The 20,319-nt window shown below is 37.4% G+C and overlaps 1 protein-coding gene across 2 annotated transcripts in view; it reads left to right on the forward strand.

Annotated features, from left to right (window-relative positions):
• LOC120781486 (sodium bicarbonate cotransporter 3) overlaps positions 1-20,319 on the forward strand; it is a 375,418-nt gene that overhangs the window by 230,671 nt on the left and 124,428 nt on the right. Inside the window, exon 7 of one of the 2 annotated variants that reach the window (XM_040113708.1) lies at positions 1,740-2,336. The exons of the other annotated variant lie outside the window; for it this stretch is intronic. Within the exon in view, the coding sequence (XP_039969642.1) occupies positions 1,740-2,105 (366 nt within the window). The 3' untranslated portion in view covers positions 2,106-2,336. Of the gene's footprint in view, positions 1-1,739; positions 2,337-20,319 lie in introns of those variants that run through there. 2 annotated transcript variants of the gene reach the window in all.

Genomic DNA, 20,319 nt, shown 5'->3' on the forward strand with positions numbered 1-20,319 from the left:
TCAAAGATGTTTTTTTGCGTCAATTCGTGTGGCACCCATATATCGAGCTTCTTAGTGACTCCAAGCTTCTTCAAATGGTTTATAACGTTTTGATGACTCATGCCCAGCTCTTGACCGATGCTACGGCTGCTACTATGCCGGTCTCTTTCGACCAATTCAGCGATTTTATCGCAATTTTCGACGACAGGCCTTCCGGAGCGTGGCGCATCTTCGACCACCTCTGCACCAGAACGAAAACGTTAAAAACATCGTTGTGCGGTGGAAATGGAAACTGTATCGGGTCCATAAACTGCACAAATTTTATTGGTGGCTTGAGATGCATTTTTGCCTTTATCGTAGTAGTACTGTAAAATATGCCGTATTTTCTCTTTATTTTGCTCCATGTTTGCGACGCTATAACTCACGAACGACTTAAAAGAAACGACAATAAATCAAACACGTGTTAGCGCGTGAAATGAGCTTTCCAAAAAGGCATAGCATGACCTGGTGCGACGAATAAAACTAGAACTACGCGAGGGGTAAAAAACAATTTCACAAAAATCTTTAAGGGGTCAGTAGAGTAATCTGTCCTGTGTTTTTAAAATTTTTTTTTGGAAATTTTTATTCTACAATAGAACTTTTTTAACATATCATGAAGTATATCGTGGAGTATATAAACAAATTTTTTCGGAAGTTTTTGATGACATCTGTGGGAGAAATGGCTGGGTGAATGAGATGAGCTTTTTCACTGGCGGCCACGGTTGCTCATGTTTGAATCATCTGAAACACAAAAACTCAATTTGTTTTTGAAAAGTACGTGAATGGTTATAGTCCCCACTAGAATCATGAAAACATGTTCATAAATAAAAAAGTTTTTTTTTTAATTTTTTTCAATGTTTTTTATATAAATTTTATCACAACGTTGTCAATAAATTATAAGAAATGATGAATATAGTAGGGACGACAGTTTTGTGAATCATGTCCGCTAGTTTAAAAAAGTGTATAAAGATGAACATAAATGTTGAAAAATTGACATATCCCTAATCGGCTATGCCTGCTTTTTCGAAACTTTCCAATCGAAAAGTGGATTTCCACATTAATTCTAAGGGTATAAGGAAACAGAAAATGCAGAAACAAAAATTTTTGAAGAAAAGATTACAATACTGTCTCCTAAGTACCATTTTGTCTGCAAAAGTTAATGCTACGAACCGTTTTATTTAGTAAGCTAACGCATTTTTAGTATTTACAAGCGGAGTGGGCCTAGCTGTCATCCGATTTGCACAATATCGGAGTATTTGCTGGCAAAATTCGTCCTAAGGAAATTTGATTGATGTAAATAGCTCTAGTTGTTTGTGAGATATCTATATTTAACCTATTAGGCGGTGAAGCTATATCAAATTGTGCAGAATTTTTATTCCGCAGGTGCCTCCCTTCTTTGTGATCGCTTTAAAGGGATTAGAGGTATTAATTTTGGTATTTTGTAATTAACCAAAATGTCGTCCTACAATTCTTGCGCCCTAGGCAATTGCCTAAATTTCCTACATGGACGGTCCGGCCCAAGACTGTCCTCCAATCACCATATTGATGTAATATATCTTGAAATGACTTTCGTACTTCCATACAATGGAACTCATTGGAATACTAATGGAATTTTCAAACTGGATCATCACCAACTTTATTACATTTCATTATTTATTCTTTTGTATTTTAATTTAAAAAAAAGCAAATTTGTACTAAGATGTATATTTTTTATATTACAGGTTCCAGTTAATAGGGTTCACCTTTTTACAGGCATACAACTGGCTTGTCTTATAATGTTATGGCTAATCAAATCATTTTCTGAGACATCTATTTTGTTTCCATTAATGTTGGTTGTTATGATTGGTATACGAAAAGCTTTGGACTTACTGTTTACGAGAAGAGAGTTAAAAATACTGGACGATGTAATGCCTGAACTTAATCAAGGAAATGTTACGAGTGAACTGCTTCAAAGTGATTCAGAAAGCGGATACCTTGCAAAATTTAAAAGGTGTTGTTTAGGGGAATCGCCTACATCGAGAGAACAAAAAGTAATTAAAATCAGTAATGAAAAAGAATTTGAAGCTGTAAGCAGCTTATTAAAGTAAACCATTATATATATGTACTCATGTCCCATTCATTTTTTTCGATATTAAATTGTATGATGACTATTTCGAAATATTCGCAGTAGAATGTTATAAAAAAAACAATATCTTATATTTATATAAAAATAAGTTGGGATTTTGTTTGTTCGCTATGGCTGATTAAATCGTTGCATGAAATTAAAAATGGCCTGAACCTCTTTGAAGGGTATCCAATGAGGATGGTTTGTAAAAAAATCAGAAATTGTTCATTTTTACTTACAAGCATAAATTCTAAACAAAAAGTCATAACTTACTTATAACAAAGAATGTTATTTAACATTTAACTAAGCTATATCACACTGATAAGGGCGTGTACATAAATTCTGAGAAGTTCGAGCAAAATGCACAATACTAAGTGGAACACTTGGACTGGAAATACGATTCAGATGTGGCGATTTCAAAAAAATTAAGCTCAACAGGACCCTAAAATGTAGCAAAATGAGGTAGAGGCTCCTGTAAAGCAAAACATTTTGTTACCAAATTTTACAAACTGCAAAATGGAGTAGAGAAATAAATTGCAACATATACGAGTATTTTTAAAGTTTAGAATTTTTTTAAGAAATACACAAAATTATTTAAAAATGGTATATACCTGTAACGCAGCTTCGGTACCAGGCAAAAACAAATTTTAATATATATTAGAAAAAAGTCAACGAGTTTATATTAATGAATCATAACGCGGAAGAGAGAGCGGCATGTCCACCGTCGACAGCGTTAATAAGTTTCTTCACAGACTGTCAAACTGATGATTTAGCTCGTACTTTGCTGTATACTGATATGTCACGCTATTTCACATGGTATGCATCATCGAAATCGTTTCTGCGTCGAAAACAAGGAACACCAGTTGAAGGATATCCAAATGTATTTGCTTCAGGTGCTCTGGGTCGCATCTACACAGTGCATCCAAATAACGATGAATGTTATTATTTGCGGTTGTTGTTGGTGATGTTCGCGGTCCGACATCGAGAACAGTTAGTGAACAGCTGTGTGCGACTTACCGTGAAGCATGTCAACTATTACATTTACTTGAAACATTCACACTGGTATGATACGCTCAAGGATTCTGTAATATCTTCATCGCCGCATTGCTTGCGATTATCATATCGACATGATTCCCCTCGAATCCAAAAGATTTGTGGGTTAAGTACAGAGGTGACATGTCTGAGGATGTTTTGCATCTTGGGCGCCGTCAAACTTTGAATCCAACACTACAAATGACTGCAGAAATTTACAATAATGAGACACCCTATTGTCATATGCACGATACATTAAAATATAAGTTGAAACAAGAACAACAATATGCATTGGCAGAAACAGCTCATTGCATAACAGTCCAATAATCATAAATGGCATTCAGAATTTTCTTCCAGAACAGTTGGTTTTCTTCAGTCGACACTGTTATGAACCAGAATAAAGTAGTCAACTATCCCACGGAGTTTTTAAATGCACTGGAATTGCTGCGGAATCAACGTCCCTGCTTTGCGCATGGACAATTATACGCCGCGTGTTCGCGCGTCGGAAAATTGTATTCTTTGTTTATTTCCGTACCACATAACAAAACAAAAAATATAGTTTGTGAAAAAGGTTTAAATTGATTAACAGAGTGTATCACAATTGTGTGTGTCTGTCAGTATCAAATTTAAATCTTATAAATAGCCTGTATTTCTCGAAAACTCCGTTTTGTAAGTAAAAGACATGATGTGTCGAAAATAATAATAAAACTTCATGCTTCATTCAAAAAATGTTTTTTTTTTAATAAATACGGATTCGTTTTGTTTGTTTTAAAATTACTTTATAGAAAAGTTTAGCTCTTCCATCTATCGATTGAGGCAGTACGAAATATGCCGGATCAGCTAGTTCAATATGATATCAAAGTGATTCCATATTGTCACTCACGTCAATATTCTTAAAAAGCAATGTTTTGTCTTTTGATACCACATATTCATTTTTGTTTTTTGTTTTGCTAAAATATCTTTATTTATTGAATCTGCGTACTTGAAGTCGAACAATAGGTAATAAAACCTTTTAAATAGAAAAGCTGGGTAGTTTGGTATTTCTTTACCGCAATTATTGCGGCTTACTATGGCTGTGTCATTCGCAAAGGTCGATATAAATTTGTTATTACCAGTTGAAATATCTGCTACTCCGTCGAGGCACACCAGCTCTTATCAGTCATTCATCTGATATGAAATTAGTTACTTAAACATTAAATTTCCTATTTCCCGGGCAATAGTTGCCATGCAAGTGCTGGACAACTGCACAAGAAACGAGCCATTGTTTTCCTGATACCGTGCTATCTTCTAACAAGAGTGAGCAGGAACTTTGTGTATTTTTGATCTACTGCTTTGCATGACCTTTGCAGTTTCACATCCTAATAGATCTCTCCATAGAACTTTATCCTTTCTTGAAACGCTCTTGTCTAGATTGTCGTAAAGACCCCGTATTCGAGCTATAGCCGAATGTTCCATATGTATATAAATTCTACTGCGGTCAATCTGAACCATTTCCGTTGGCCTCCGGTAGGTAAATTTCAATTGATCTTACAAAAGTTGTGTAGCAACAGTGCAAGGGAGAAAGAGAAAACCGCCAAGTTGTGCGGAGTATCTGCCTACATGCATAAAATGCATTGATAGTCTTCCACAATATGTTTCTATAGCAGTTTGCTCTCAAGACTACCCCAAGGCGCGGTCCGTGAGAGAAAATTATGTCCATTTTATCGAAGGGAGCCACCTTGGAGGGATTTTTTAATTTTTTGTGAACACAACCAGATCCATTTTCTCCGGATTCAACCCCACCTTTTTGCGATGCTCAATTCTCCTGTTGTCTTCATAGTCGCTATACAAGTATTGTGGGCTTTGCCGTCTAAGTTTCTCACCAAATTATTCACCTCTAATGGCTCGTTACCATTCTTAATGGATTCCATAGGAACATTATTGAATGCGCCAGAGGTGTCACTTCAAGCGTGTAATCCTTATATTATACAGCCTTTCGAGGTTTAATACCAATGTATGGAGAGCAGTTTCTACGGATGTGCCTTTAGTGTATGTGTGTTGGGCTTTGGGAAAGCTTCCAGGTGACGTTACGGCCCTGATATGCACATACCAATTTTCCTCTAATGTTTTAAGTTTGAAAGATTATAGCTTATAGAACAGAACTCGTTCAAGTAGGTTGGGTGCTTCTAGCCTCTCTTCTATAGATGAACTTTAGGAATCCCCTGAAAATCCCATTTAGCGGCAGGACAGATAGATAAACCACATGGTGCATCATGGCTAAAATGATTCTGTCCATACCGGAAGATTTTATTGGTCGAAGGAGCGAATTTCCTATTCTATTTATTTCTTGTTATGTTGTTTTCGGGAAGTTTCCACACTATTCTCTTCGTAGCTAGTACTCACTGCGTGCATACAACCGGAGAAGTGCACACTGACTAGGTCTTCTAATAAGTTTTCAAAGTTGTCCGTGCACTGCCAACATCGTATAACGGGCGTTAATATCGGTACCCACCACTTACGCCTGCTTCTTTCTGCAGGATTTAGCCGCCACCCTCGCTATTGTTTGACATATGGGATGATGCAAGGAGTGAAGGCTCGTTCATGACACTCTTTATTACCACAACCGTTAACTCGCTTTCGTCCTGGGGCCCTATTCTGTATCTCGATTCGTAAATGCATTCTAATCGAAATTCGGATCTTCTTTATAATTATGTGAAAGTTGTACCACCCTGTGCCAGAATAAACACGCACAATTTTCGTTTTTGCTTTCTACAACTCAAAAGCTAACGAATATTTTATTCGAAAATTGGCTTGATAATCCGAAATTCGAGTTACAGAATATAAAAACTCCGAGTTCGAGTACTTTTTTTTTTCGAATCGAGTTACAGAATAGGAAAAAAAAAAGACGCACCTCACTCTGGTCGAACAATCGTTGAAAAAGTCAACGGAAATATGGAAAAGATTGACCAAGACCATCACATAAGCAGCCATGACATCGCTAGGGAACTTAATATTCATCATTAAACGGTTTTGAACCATTTAAAAAAGGCTGTTTACAAAAAGAAGCTCGATATTTAGGTGCCACATGAATTGCCTGTGAAAAATTTAATGGACCGAATTAACATCTACGATTCTTTGCAGAAACGAAATGAAATCGAACCATTTGTGCAGCGAATGGTAACAGGAGACGAAAAGTGAATTAAATACGAAAATAGTGTGCGAAAAAAATCATGGTTCAAGCGTGGTGAAGCTCAACAAATGGTCGCGGACGGCTCGAAAGGTTATGCCGAGTATTTGGTGGGATTGGAAAGAAATCATCTACTATGAGCTGCTCCAGCCTGGTCAAACGATTGATTCTACATTTTACTGTCAACAACTGATGAAGGGTTTCGTCTTCCATCAGGCCAACGCTAGACCGCACACATCTTTTATGACTAGGCAAAAACTGGGAGAGCTTGCCTCGGAAGTTTTGATGCATCTACCATATAGCCACTACCTTGCACCATTGGACTACCTTTCAGTCAATGCAGAACTCCCTTAATGGAGTAAAGTTGGCTTCAAGAGAAGCCTGTGAAAATTACTTATAAAATTGTTTCGCCGAGAAATAAAGTTTTGCACTGGTGGAATAATGTCTCTAGCGGAAAAATTGCAAAAATTGGTCGAACAAAATAGTGCTTATGTGGTTCTTTAAATTCATTATAAATATAAAAAAAATATGTTGAAGTTTGATTAGAAATACGAAAACACGTTTTAAGTTCTTCACCCTGCACCCTGTTTGCCATAGCTATATAGTATTTAAATTACACAAACGCAACATTTTTCTGTTTTTAGAAAAAACACACAAATATACGATTTATCATAAATAAATTTAGCTACAATATATGTACATATGTATGTAACTAGCCTGAACCCGCGGCTTACCTCGCGTTAAAGTTGACGTATCCTTCGAGGAAAACAATTATCATAGACCTTTATTTCGTTGGCAATAGACTTTAATATGATTTTAATGCAATTTGGTAAACAACGTTATTTGTTGTATTATTTATAGCATAAATGTATAGATTTCGTGAGTTGCCCACCCTTGAGAAAGTGACGTATAACTGCTCATGTGAAAAGCATAAAGGTTCCAAATGAATTCCTGCGACGTTCAGTGACTGCCCTTGTGTCTTGTTGATTGCCATTGCGAAAGCTAGGCGAATCGGACACTGCAGTCTTTTGAATCAAAAGGAATGAGAGGAAAGCGGGTTATGAAGACATCATCACCTGCCGATATGCCAGACAAAATTGTTCTTCAGTTAAGTTAGGATATAAATTTTTGACGATCAATAGAGTTCCAATGCACAATTTAGGTGCTTTAAAATTTTTTAACATCGTTATTGGTGTTCCAACTTTCAGAAATAAGTTATGAGACGGCATTCCTCGCAGTTCTAGCGAATTCAGATACTCTACAGTCTAGTTGACAGCTTGTTTCTGAGCAATAACTGTGTCAATGGACTTGTACGTTGTCACAGTGCCTGGCAACTTGGTATATTATTTTATATTTATAAAATTTGCCTCTAAATCATGGAAGACGCTGTTAACTACATCATCTATTGACTCAGTCAAGTTGCAGAAGTTGTCTGGAAATGTTACTGAGTTTTTTCCAGGCATATTCATAAATGTTCCTTTTCCAATACGAAGAAGCTGTTGCGAAAATTCTTGATAAGGTTCATCGCCTTGCAAATGTACACACATATTTGTTGATAGTGTTGATTTCTCAACTCGTCTCCATAAAAATGAAGACTTGAGGCACGCATCTCATCTCATCTGCTGCCTCTTGGAATTACAGGGAGAGTTTGACGGAAATCCCCAGCGAGCAGCAAGAGTGCCCCTACCATCGTTGTGTTCTGTCCTCTCAGATCTTGCAGATTTCTGGCTAAAGTTTCAAGAGCTTTTTTCTGAGCCATAGTGCATTCATCCCAAATAATGATTTTGCACGTTTTTAGAGCTGTAACTTCTCCAGAGTCGCTTGACGATATGTTGAGCAGACCTCCCCTTCAACAGTTCTCAAATCCTTAATTGATGTTGGCCCTTTTACGACATGCAGAAGCATTCATTAATAAAAATATTCTGCGTTATTAGGATGAACTGTGTATACTCGGCCAAGAGCATTACTTCTTCTTTTCATTGTATCAGGTAATTCAGAACTTTGTTTCCGATTAAATAATTTTTTTTTATGTTTACAACTGCCACGTGTTTTCCGTCTTCAAGTTTTCTTCTTTTGTACATCGGGTAGCCATCTTGTCCAGCTTGAGTTTCAAGAAGGAAGTGCTTTCCTGCGGATATCTTTTCGTGCACGTTCATACATGGCTATATAGTATTGAATGCACCGCAAGGACCGTGGATCGTGCTTATGCCAACGACTTTAAATAAGAGCGGTTCTGTTTCTTTGTCAGGAAGTTCTGCTGAGATGATCTTGTCAATGTGATCAGAATGAATTTTTTCTTTTACTCAATCGTATACATGAAGCATCTAACTTCACCGAATATTTTTAATTTGACGATTGCGTCTTTACTCAATTTCTGCTTGAAAACTCTCGCAGTCAGATCATGTCGGTCTCCTGCAGTCTGTCCCGGAAGCAAAAGTGACTCAATTTCATTCCATTTAGGATTGGAAGTAAATGTTATAAATAGATCAGCGCGCCCGTAATTTCTTACGTAAGTCATGGCATCTTGCGTATATTCGTGTACATGTCGAGGGCTACCGGTAAATAAGGAAGGTAGAGTTACCATTTGCTCAATATCTTCTGCATTGCCATCTCTTGATATAGCGTCTCAGAGGTGAACGTGTTCTTCTGCATGGAGATTCTTTTGATTAATTCTTAAGAAAAAAAAACACTCACTTTCGGTTTTTGCGTACATGTCGACCAAAAACTGTTGAAAAATTCGTCCACAACGTAAAAGATAATGATGACCTTCTCTTATCATTATACGATAAGCGTAGAAATTCATTGCTGAAACTTTCTTGTTCGTGGTGGCATGTGTCACAGAGTCAATTTGATATACGTTAAAATTGTTTCCATCTTCGCCTTCCCAAAACGGCAACGGGTACTGCAAAGCTGCATATGATCGATGAGTTTCGGATATACGTATTAGTGCGGCTTTTTGTTTGTGAAGAACAATATCCCTCTTATCAAACTCATTGCCGACAATGATAATTGCAACTTCGTTTGATATTGGTGCATTGTAGCGTCGTTCGTGGTCTTCCATTGGTGTTTTGTCTGCTCTTATGACAATTTTATAATCATTATTGGGCATTCTTTCAATAGTACTCTTAAACATGTTGTTAAACTATTTCTGTGGTGTAGCATTTGTTGTAATCCAACACAATATCGCGATTTAAGCCTGTAATGTTCCCACAACGTTGATCAGTCTGAACATCAGTATTCCCTGTAAAATATATCTGCAAACATCGCGGATTCTGATCAGGCTCAGGTAACAGCGATCCTGCTCGATGGTAAATCTGTTCTTGAGTTTTAAATTTAGGCATATGTATACCATGCTTCTGTTACTACTTGGGTTGCTCCAAAAGATGTCATTTGAAAGCAAGAGTTGTACCTGCGCATATTTTGTATGAAAAGTTTCGACTCGTCGGACGTCAAACTTAACAACGGCTCAGGTGGCTGTTTTAGTCAACTGTAGTCATAATTAAACGCTTCGTTTTGCATATCGAAATTTAAACCTCTGCGTTTCCGATTCTGACTCAGTCTTACTGCTGGTCTCTCATGTTTAAAAGTCTCCTTTCATGTTGTTTTTCATTTTCGTCTTCTCTCGATTTCTTCTTTTTCTAGGCCTCACGAGTGTTCCTTGATGAGGACATTTTCCTTTTCGTTAACTTAATTAAATATAGTTGATGAAACTTTCCAAATATACAATCACAAATTTCAATGATTACGAATGTAAAACAAAATTACTATACTCTGTCAATAGCTGTGCGATGTTATTTGTTGTTTTTTTTTGTGAAGTATTAAAATATTCAAGTGAGTTTTACATATGTAAGCATTGAACACATGCTTATGTTTTGAAATATGATTTTTTTTTTATGAATAGAAAGTAGAATATGGCCGTCGCGAGGTTCCAAGCTACCTCATCACCAATTTTCAGCAAAATCGGTTCAGCCGTTCTTGAGTTATAAATATAGACATAAGTTGCGAAAAAGGATACCGTTAAAACCTTCTACAGGACTAAAGGAATACCCATGCAAATTTTCACGTCTTTTTGTGCTGTGGTTTGGTCGTGATGCGCGGGCATACAAAAAAGCCGTTTCATTTTTATATATACAGTTACGAACAAAAGTATTGGCACAGCAAGATATCTTGATTTTAGCACTGTTTTTATGGCTTATAAAATAAGTTTTGAATACCAAAAAAAATCCTTAGTTAGGACGAATAGTTATGAATTATATTTCCTTTAATTCGTTTAATTATCTCTTATATTTATTTAAAAGTAATTATAAAAGAAAAAAGTGCTAATTATACCGAAACCAAAGTATTGGCACCCTCCATAAAAATACAAAAAAAAAAACAATAACAAAGTAGTAAGCTATATTTAAAATTAATATTTTGTGGTCAAGCCGTTTTGCTTGATGACCGGTTTGGCATGGTTATTTAACATATATCTTAGCTTTTGAGCACTTTTCACATACTATTTCGCCTGGTACTTTACCAAGGTCTAAACCAACTTCTTATTCACCATATCTATTAAACAGTCAACATTTACGTGTCCATCGATGCCTTTTAAAGGCACTACCCTATTAAAACACTTATTTTTTCCCATTTTCGTATAAAAATAGTATACTGTAGCTGTACGCTTTCACACCGCATAGTTGCGATCCCTGGCTTCAATACATTAGTTCAATACTAACCAGATTGTGTCGTTGCACTTTTGAAAGTTACGAAACAAATTTCAATCAGTGCACAAATGCAAAGTTGCGCCGTCGTCAATTGTTTTTGTCCACACCATAAGACACGACAGCTCGGCATTATTGCTGATTTGATACTCTTGCAAAGTGTTGCTAGTATACTAGTTTTTTTCACCTAGCAGTTGTTTGTATCATCAACTCAAATTTGACGATGTAATCAAGTTATTTGTACATATAAGTATATTAATTGCGAATCTGGGAATTGTAAATAAAACGCAGACTATTTAATTATTCATCAATATTTATTTTGATTTTTCGCCACCAGATGTAATACACTTGACAATTTGGGGAACAAAAAAAATAATCACACGGAGCCAAATCTGGTGAATACGTTGGTATTCATTGCGTTTCTTCTTTTTCTTAATAGGTGTAGACACGTAATGGCGTAAGCGATTATAGCCGAGCTAACAACAGCGCGCCAGTCGTTTCTCCTTTTCGCTACATGGTGCCAATGGGATATTCCAAGCGTAGCCAGTTCCTTCTCCACCTGGTCCTTCCAACGGAGTGGAGGTCTTCCTTTGCTTCCCCCGGCGGGTTCGGGGGACCTAGTCAGCGTAGCCGCTGTCTTTTGATTCGCTAAACTATGTCAATGTCGTCATATATCTCACACAGCTAATCGTTCCATCGAATGCGATATTCGCCGTGCCCAACGCGCAGTGGACCGTAAATCTTTCGGAGAACTTTTCTCTCGAAAACTCGCAACGTCAACTCATCAGTTGTTGTCATCGTCCAAGCCTTTGCACCATATAGCAGGACGGGAATTATGAGTGACTTAAAGAGTTTGGCTTTTGTTCGTCGAGAGAGGACTTTACTTTTCAATTGCCTATTCAGTCCGAAATAGCATCTGTTGGCTAGAGTTATTAATATTATTATTTTTATTATTAGGATTTCCAGGCTGACATTGTTGGTGGTGTTTACACTGGTTCCCAAATATACGAAACTATCTACAACTTCAAAGTCATGACTGTCAACAGTGACGTGAGAGCCAAGTCGCGAGTGCGACGACTGTTTGTCTGATGACAGGAGATATTTCGTCTTGCCCCCGTTCACTGCCAAACCCATTTTCTGTGCTTCCTTGTCCAGTCTAAAGAAAGTAGAACTAACGGCGCGGGTGTTGAGGCCGATGATATTAATACCATCGGCATACGCCAGGAGTTGTACACTCTTATAGAAGATAGTACCTTCTCTATTTAGTTCTGCAGCTCAAACTATTTTCTCCAGTAGCAAGTTGAAGAAGTCGCACGAAAGGGAATCGCCCTGTCTGAAACCTCGTTTGGTATCGAATGGCTCGGAGAGGTCCTTCCCGATTCTGACGGAGCTTTTGTTGTTACTCAACGTCAGTTTACACAGCCGTATTAGTTTTGCGGGGATACCAAATTCAGCATTCGGCATAAAGGCAGTTCCTTTTCGTGCAGTCGAAAGCAGCTTTGAAATCGACGAAGACGTGGTGTGTGCCGATTCTTCTTTCACGGGTCTTTTCCAAGACTTGACGCATGGTGAATATCTGGTCGGTTGTTGATTTTCCAGGTCTGAAGCCACTGATAACTGATAAGGTCCAATCAGTTTGTTGACGGTGGGCTTTAATCTTTCACACAATACGCTCGATAGAACCTTATATGCGATGTTGAGGAGGCTAATCCCACGGTAGTTGGCGCAGATTGTGGGGTCTCCTTTTTTATGGATTGGGCATAGCACACTTAAATTCCAATCGTTGGGCAAGCTTCCGTCCGACCATATTTTACAAAGAAGCTGATGCATGCTCCTTATACGTTCTTCGCCGCCGTGTTTGAATAGCTCGGCCGGCAATCCGTCGGCCCCTGCCGCTTTGTTGTTTTTCAGGCGGGCAATTCCTATTCGAACTTCTTCATGGTCGGGCAATGGAACGTCTGCTCCATCGTTATCGATTGGGGAATCGGGTTCGCCTTCTCCTGGCGTTGTGCGTTCACTGCCATTCAGCAGGCTGGAGAAGTGTTCCCTCCATAATTTAAGTATGCTCTGGGCATACTACAAGAGTATGCTCCCGTCCTGAGCATTACCCCTGTCGGCCAGCTTATCTAGCTCTTCGTACTCACGCATTTCGGTCTCTTTCTTTTTCTGTCTGCAAATGCGTCTCGCTTCCCTTTTCAACTCTCGGTATCTATCCCATCCCGCACGTGTTGTGGTCGATCGTAACGTTGCGAGGTTAGCAGCCTGTTTTCTCTCCGCTGCGACACGGCACTCCTCGTCGTATTAGCTGTTCTTTTCAACTTTCCGAAAACCGATGGCTGCGGTTGCAGCTGTACCTAAGGAGTTTGAAATGCCGTCCCACAGTTCCCTTATACCGAGTTGTTTACGAGTGCTCTCAGAGAGCAGGAGTGCAAGCCGAGTAGAAATTCGTTCGGCTGTCTGTTGTGATTGCAGCTTCTCGACGTCGAACCTTCCTTGTGTTTCTTGACGTGCGTTTTTTGCTGCACAGAGGCGGGTCCGAATATTGGCTGCAACAAGATAGTGGTTCGAGTCAATGTTAGGACCTCGGAGCGCACGCACATCTAAAACACTGGAGACGTGTCTTCCGTCTATCACAACATGATCGATCTGGTTGGAAGTTTTTCGATCCGGAGACAGCCAGGTGGCTTGATGAATCTTCTTATGCTGGAATCTAGTACTACAGATAATCATATTTCGGGCGAAGTCAATCAGCCTCAACCCATTTGGGTAGTTTCGTCGTGGAGGCTGAATTTACCGACAGTAGTGCCAAAGATACCTTCTTTGCCCGCCCTGGCGTTAAAGTCGCCAAGCACGATTTTGACATCGTGGCGGGGGCAGCTCTCATAAGCGCGCTCCAAGCGCTCATAGAAGGCCTTTGGTCACCTCGCCCTTCTCTTCCGTCGGGGCGTGGGCGCAAATCAGCGATATGTTGAAGAACTTCGCTTTGATGCGGATTGTCGCCGAAAAAACAGCCCTTTGTCGGATAAAATCAGAGTCAATTCCGGTGCATAGAACCGGCGGGACATAATATCTCCTGGTAAGCTGACTTAATAGATTTTGTTGTACTCAAAAATATAGATAGATCGCTTATGACATGTACAGACTTTTCATCTGATCATTCTACTGTACTAATAAAGTTATACGAACAGCCCATGATATTTGAGCCAAAAGTTTCTCTAACATCACATAAAACTAACTGGTTGAAGTATAGAAAGTAGATCAGCTGCCACATCAATACTGTTTGCGAAATAAATACAGGTAGAGACATTGATGAAAGTATAAGAGAATTTAATGACGTAATAACTAATGCAGCTGTTCTGAAAAAATAAAAAAGAAATAATAAGCCAGTTGGTTTTAGAAAGATCACCAATAATGAAATAGAGATACTTGTAAATGAGAAAAGACAAGCTAGACGTGAATGGCAGTTAAATCGCTCCCCTTCAACTGAAATCTGCTGTTCGAAGGTTAAAAAAGAGCTTAAACGCGTTGAAGAACACAACATTGAAAATTATATAAAGAAACTGTGTCGAAATTCTAGCAAGCAAAACTCTCTTTGGAAAGCCCAAAAGTCCATGAAGCCACTAACTGACTCCAACATGCCTCTAAGACAGTTGAATGGCAATTGGGCACGTAGTGATGATGATAAGGCAATTTGCTTTGCAAATCACCTAGAAAAGGTATTTCAACCCAATTGCCCAAAGAACAACTTTAAGTTGCCAACCTTGCCCAATACCTTAACGAGCCGCTTGTGTCTATTAGGACTTCTACTTCTGAAGTTACTAAAATAATAAAATAACTAAAAAAAAGTTACCAGGGGATGATAATATTACCCCAAAAATGTTAATTGGGTTACCAAATATTGCTGTGGAAGTGCTCTCTTTGCTCTTCAATGCAATTCTTAATCTCGGATATTATCCTAAATCATGGAAAAAGGCGCAGATTATTTTGAAAGATAAACCTGGGAAAGACTTAACACAGCCGTCTTCATACAGACTAATCAGTCTTCTACCCTGTCTTTCTAAAACACTTGAAAAATTGTTAGTATCAATTATGACTCCTCTCCTCCACGAAAATAATATAATACCAACGCATCAATTCGGGTTTAGTAAAAAACATACCACGCTAGAGCAAGTAAATAGAATTACTAACGAAATAAGAAAAGCATTTCAGCACAGAGGCTCAGCTATATTTCTAGACGTGGCTCAGGTGTTTGATAAGGTGTGCCATGAAGGCCTTTTATATAAGTTTAAAAACTTTCTACCATTAGAATTGTATAAAACATTGGAGTCTTATTTAAAAAATAGAAAATTTGTGGTAAAAGTGGGAGATTTCATATCTGATGAAGGACAGATAAGGGCTGGTGTACCACAGGGCAGTGTGGTAGGCCCAACACTATACATCATATAATACAGCAGATCTTCCAACAGCTAACAATGTAGTAACTTCAACTTTTGTGGACGACACAGCTAAAGTGAGCCGTAACAAATGCCATATAATAGCATCACGAATATTAGCCGTGCTAGAATTCCAACTGGCGCATAAATGTGAATGAACAAAAGTGTAAACATATTACATTTTCGCTAAAACCAAAAATATGACCGGCAGTAAAAATTAACAATATTTTAGTACCCCAAGCGAATGAAGTAACTTATCTTGGTATTCACCTAGATAGAAGACTTATGTGGAGAAAACATTTACATATATAGTAAAATAACTTGCATGAAGATAAGATTTGCAAATTTAAATTGGCTATAAAATAAAAACTCCAAACTTAGCCTATATAACCAAGTGCTTTTGTATAAAACCTATTTGGATGTATGGCATTCATCTGTGGGGTACGACCTAATATTGATATCATACAAAGGTTCCAATCAAAAATGTTTAGAACAATCTCGTGATCACCATGGTACATGTGTTATGAAAATATCCATAAATACCTTGGTATTTCTATGGTAAAGAAAGAAGTAGAAGACAGCAGATTTAAATATATATCTAAACTCCGAGATCATCCAAACCTTTTGGTTAATGCTTTCGTACATTGCTGCGATCAAACACGGCTAAAAGGAAGAGATATGCCCGCGTACTAAGGAGCAACGTATCACCAAAACAGCTCATTCACTTGCTTGAGCGAGTCTAGTTTTTAAATAGATTTAAGATTTTATAACTTATTGTTAGGCTTTTAAAACAAAAAACAGTTTTAATAAATAATAAAAAAGATATTGAAAAAAAAATGAATGTGGGTTCGAATTCGCACAATCAAGAATGAAAAAATCACCTTTAGTGGGACGAATCGAGAAAGAAATATCCACCAAAATTATTCAAGCTCACTCGCGAGAGATGTCTTGTCATCTGTCTAACACTTGTCCTATGATTTTCAACCAGCATATCTTTCACTTTTATAATATTTTCATCAGTTGAAGTGGCCGAAGGTCGTAAAGAGCGACGCATTGCTTTAACGATCTCTCGACCCTTTTTGAAGGCTTTGTACCACTCGGAGGGGTATGCTTTTGATAAAACAAACTAGTTAATACAAGCAGATCGTGCTCTTATTTGGCATAGTAATTAACGAGAGCTCTATCAACTTAACGAAATCCATTTTTTTTTTAATCATTTACCCGGGATTTTAAATTAAAAATTATAGGTACTTTTATGTCACAATGTATACGTAGATCAGGATAACAAGACGAGTTGAAATCCAGATATTTGCATGTCCGTCCGTCCGTTCGTCTGTGCAAGGTTGGTTACGCAGATGTTAGTAATCTGAACAAGGCAATGCCCACAAAACGCCACTGGGCACAATTCCGATTTCTTTGGCGCCGCGATTTGAAGGTACCGTTGGAAAGAGGAAGTCTTCCTGATTAAAAAATATGAAAGGTTATAGGTACCGCAAACGCTTAGTTTACGAGGTATTCGATCTCAAAATTCAAAAATTCCCAAAATTCGAACATTTCAACAAGCTATTTTACCACACTAAACACACTTTTCTCACATTTTTCACTTCAAATTAATTAAATTAAACTATAATCTTTTAAATAAATCCACATTTTACACTTTTAACAGTTTTTTTACCGAAGAAATCTTATTTTAAAAATTACATTTTACACTCGTAGTGAACATCATGTGTGTGCGAAATGGAATGCTGCCATGTGATAATAAGGAAATTCGCTGAAATTCCTTTTCTTCCCAAAAATTTCTCTATCCATTCATATGGATATGTTTTTTATTTAATTTAATAAACAAATAAGTAATATTATATAGTATATATAGTAATATTATTATATAATAATATTATATACATATATTGTCACCTAGTATACAAAACAACGTATTATCAAAAATAAATGGAAAGCGCTGACAGATATAATAACCAAAATTTTTTTATAACGAAACCTCAAATTTTGTTTCAATATCAGTGAAAAATAACCAAAAAATATAACCACTTTATAACGAAACTCAATATATTTTAGGGAGCATAGGAGTACTATGCGAAAGTACTTCTGTCGCCCCGGGTATTCGCTCGATCAGGGTTATTTTTTTAAAGCGCGGCCGAAGGCCGCCAACGCAGAAAGGAGTACTACGCGAAAGTACTTCAGTCACATAAATCACATCTTACACATATACATATGTAGAAAGTATTTTATAGTTAATATAGAAAAAAGAACACGAAAAAACAAACAAAGAATAATTGTTAAAAACCCTACATATTTGCTGTTTAAGACGTGGCAGGGCTCATTTTCCTCATAATTGTAAACAATCTAACCTTCTCAACGATGAGTGTGCTAAGTGATTTTTAAATTAATAAATTTAGGTAAAATATAGCAAAATAAAAGTGAAATGTGAACTTATTTCAATGTTTAGAGATGGCTAGATGAGTTAGCTCTCCCCTCTATACATCCGACACTGAACTACCACACGGCAACACGACAACACACCACACTAACGCGATCCACAAATGAAGACACCACACATGCAGACATTCCACATGAAGACACCACACACTACTACACACGAATATACCACACATGCGGACATCACACCACAACTCTACACTATCCAACCATCAAAAGCGATCGTTTCAGAGAACGACGGCCCCTTCTTTTCGTCGATCCTGAACCGAGCGAACGCATCACGCAGCGTCAGTTTCCGCACGATTTATTGCATACATATCTATTTTGGCAGTGCAGTGACTAAAACAAAACCTAAATTGTGTATTTTTTAATTAAATAAAATAAAAACCCCAAATTGTGTTTCTTATAATTAAATGAAACAAAATAAAACCGAATTTTGTCTTTTGCTTCATATTGCCGGTGAAATAACCATTGCCGAGTTCCAAGGTGAGTGGTAGCTGAGACGAAGTAAGTAAACATTGATCCTTCGAGCCATAGTGAGAGCCACTATAGAAAAAAAAATTATTAACGAAAACAAAAATTGTGCAGAGACACATAAGTGCAAGTGAACAAGCTTGGAAAAAAAAATCTAAGCAAAATTTAAAACCAAATTGTGCTGTGTCAAGGAAGTGCAGTTAAAACAAGAAAAAAAAGAAGGAATCAACAGTGCAGTGACCACATAAAAGTACGGTGAAGTGACGAAAAAAAACTACAAAAATATATATACATATGTGTTTAAATGAGTTAAGCATCCACCCCCTCTACTCGGTAAAACTAGCGCATCCTAATGCGACAGCTTAATTCACCACAGCTGAAGATATTAAAACACACCACACTTGAACGCAACCCAACTCACCAAAGGAATGGACAAGCGGAAAGCTCATCATTTTCGCCAGCTGCAGTTCGCCCATCAACACTTCAACTTTCGCTATACACCGATTCGACTCTACACTGCGCCGCGTAAGCACAACTTTTCGTTTACCGGCACCTAACCCGCGTGCTACAATATAGTGCGATTAAAAACGTCGACTTACGGTTCCAGCTCGATACCAGTCGTTTGCTCTTCAACCCAACATCAATCCTGTGTGCTACGAGAATATAAATAGATTCTCAGCGATCCTGGGAAATATATATTTTTTATATGTGTGTGTAAATTTTAATAAAGTTGGCCGTTTTACCGTGTCTAATACTTCACAATTAACAGTGTGTTTTTCTTAACAAAATTAAGCAAAGAATAAAGTGGTGGATGTTTCCCAATAAATTGGGCAGCCGAATAAACATGGTCCTTCGAGCCGGATAGTGAGAGGCACTATGGATTAGTGAAACGATTTAAAAAATAAAAATAAATGTATTAAAACAAAAAACAAAGGAATTGTGCGGTGAACAAACCCCAAAACAAAAAATGGTGCAATGACCCAAACAAAACAAAACAAACAAAAAAATTAGATACAATACCCATATATAATATATGCACATACATATATAACAACCTACATATGTATATGCATATGAATATCCATATAACAGTGAGGTGACAATACAAAAAAATGTGGTGAAGAGACAAACACAAAAAGAAATTACATGGAAAATTAAAATATAAAGTTCCAACAAAAAAGAAAATACAATCGGGCCCGAAACCTTATAACAAATCAGAAATAAAAACAAAATAAAACAAAAACGGGCGCGAATTTTTAAACCAACAAAATAGAAGGCGTACCTGCAAGCGGCTAGAAGTACAAAAGGAGTGGAGAAGGCAATTGGGACAAAACGCCTAGGCTAGCAATACCTCGCTCATACTTACAATAAATAAAACGCCCCTTGAGGAAAAACCAAGTGAGCGTATTTATTCCATTTTTTTAATATATTTCAATGCAAATAAATACATATGTATGTATCTAAAAAATAAGTTTATATGCTAATATAAAATATTTCAAACTCCGTTTTATCCGCGAAAAAACGGTTACCAAAGCGTTACAGCTTCGAGTTTATTTTACGAGAAAAACCGAACGCAGCTTGGTAAAACGTATATATCAACTTATATATGTTAATAAATATTATTAATTTATTGCCTAGGTATTATCTTACCTTCGTGTATTTAAACACGTTTATTAACAAACACGAATATCAAGCATTCACTTTCGTAAATTTCCGACAAGCCTCTTCTGATTAATAAATCAGTAAGTAATCAGGGGATGGGGTCATGTGTAGAAGTTCACGCAAGTGAGGAAAGTTCTCTGATCGCCATTCACTTGGGAGTGGCCAGAAACGATTCTTTTACATATGACTCAAGCAGCTCACGACTTCCGGTCTTTGACCAAGTATCCTCTGGAACATCCGTTCGAAGGTGAGCTAAAGTGAGAAGGCGAAACATCC

The sequence above is a fragment of the Bactrocera tryoni genome, unplaced genomic scaffold, assembly GCF_016617805.1.
Source record: "Bactrocera tryoni isolate S06 unplaced genomic scaffold, CSIRO_BtryS06_freeze2 scaffold_7, whole genome shotgun sequence".
Lineage (NCBI taxonomy): Eukaryota > Metazoa > Arthropoda > Insecta > Diptera > Tephritidae > Bactrocera > Bactrocera tryoni.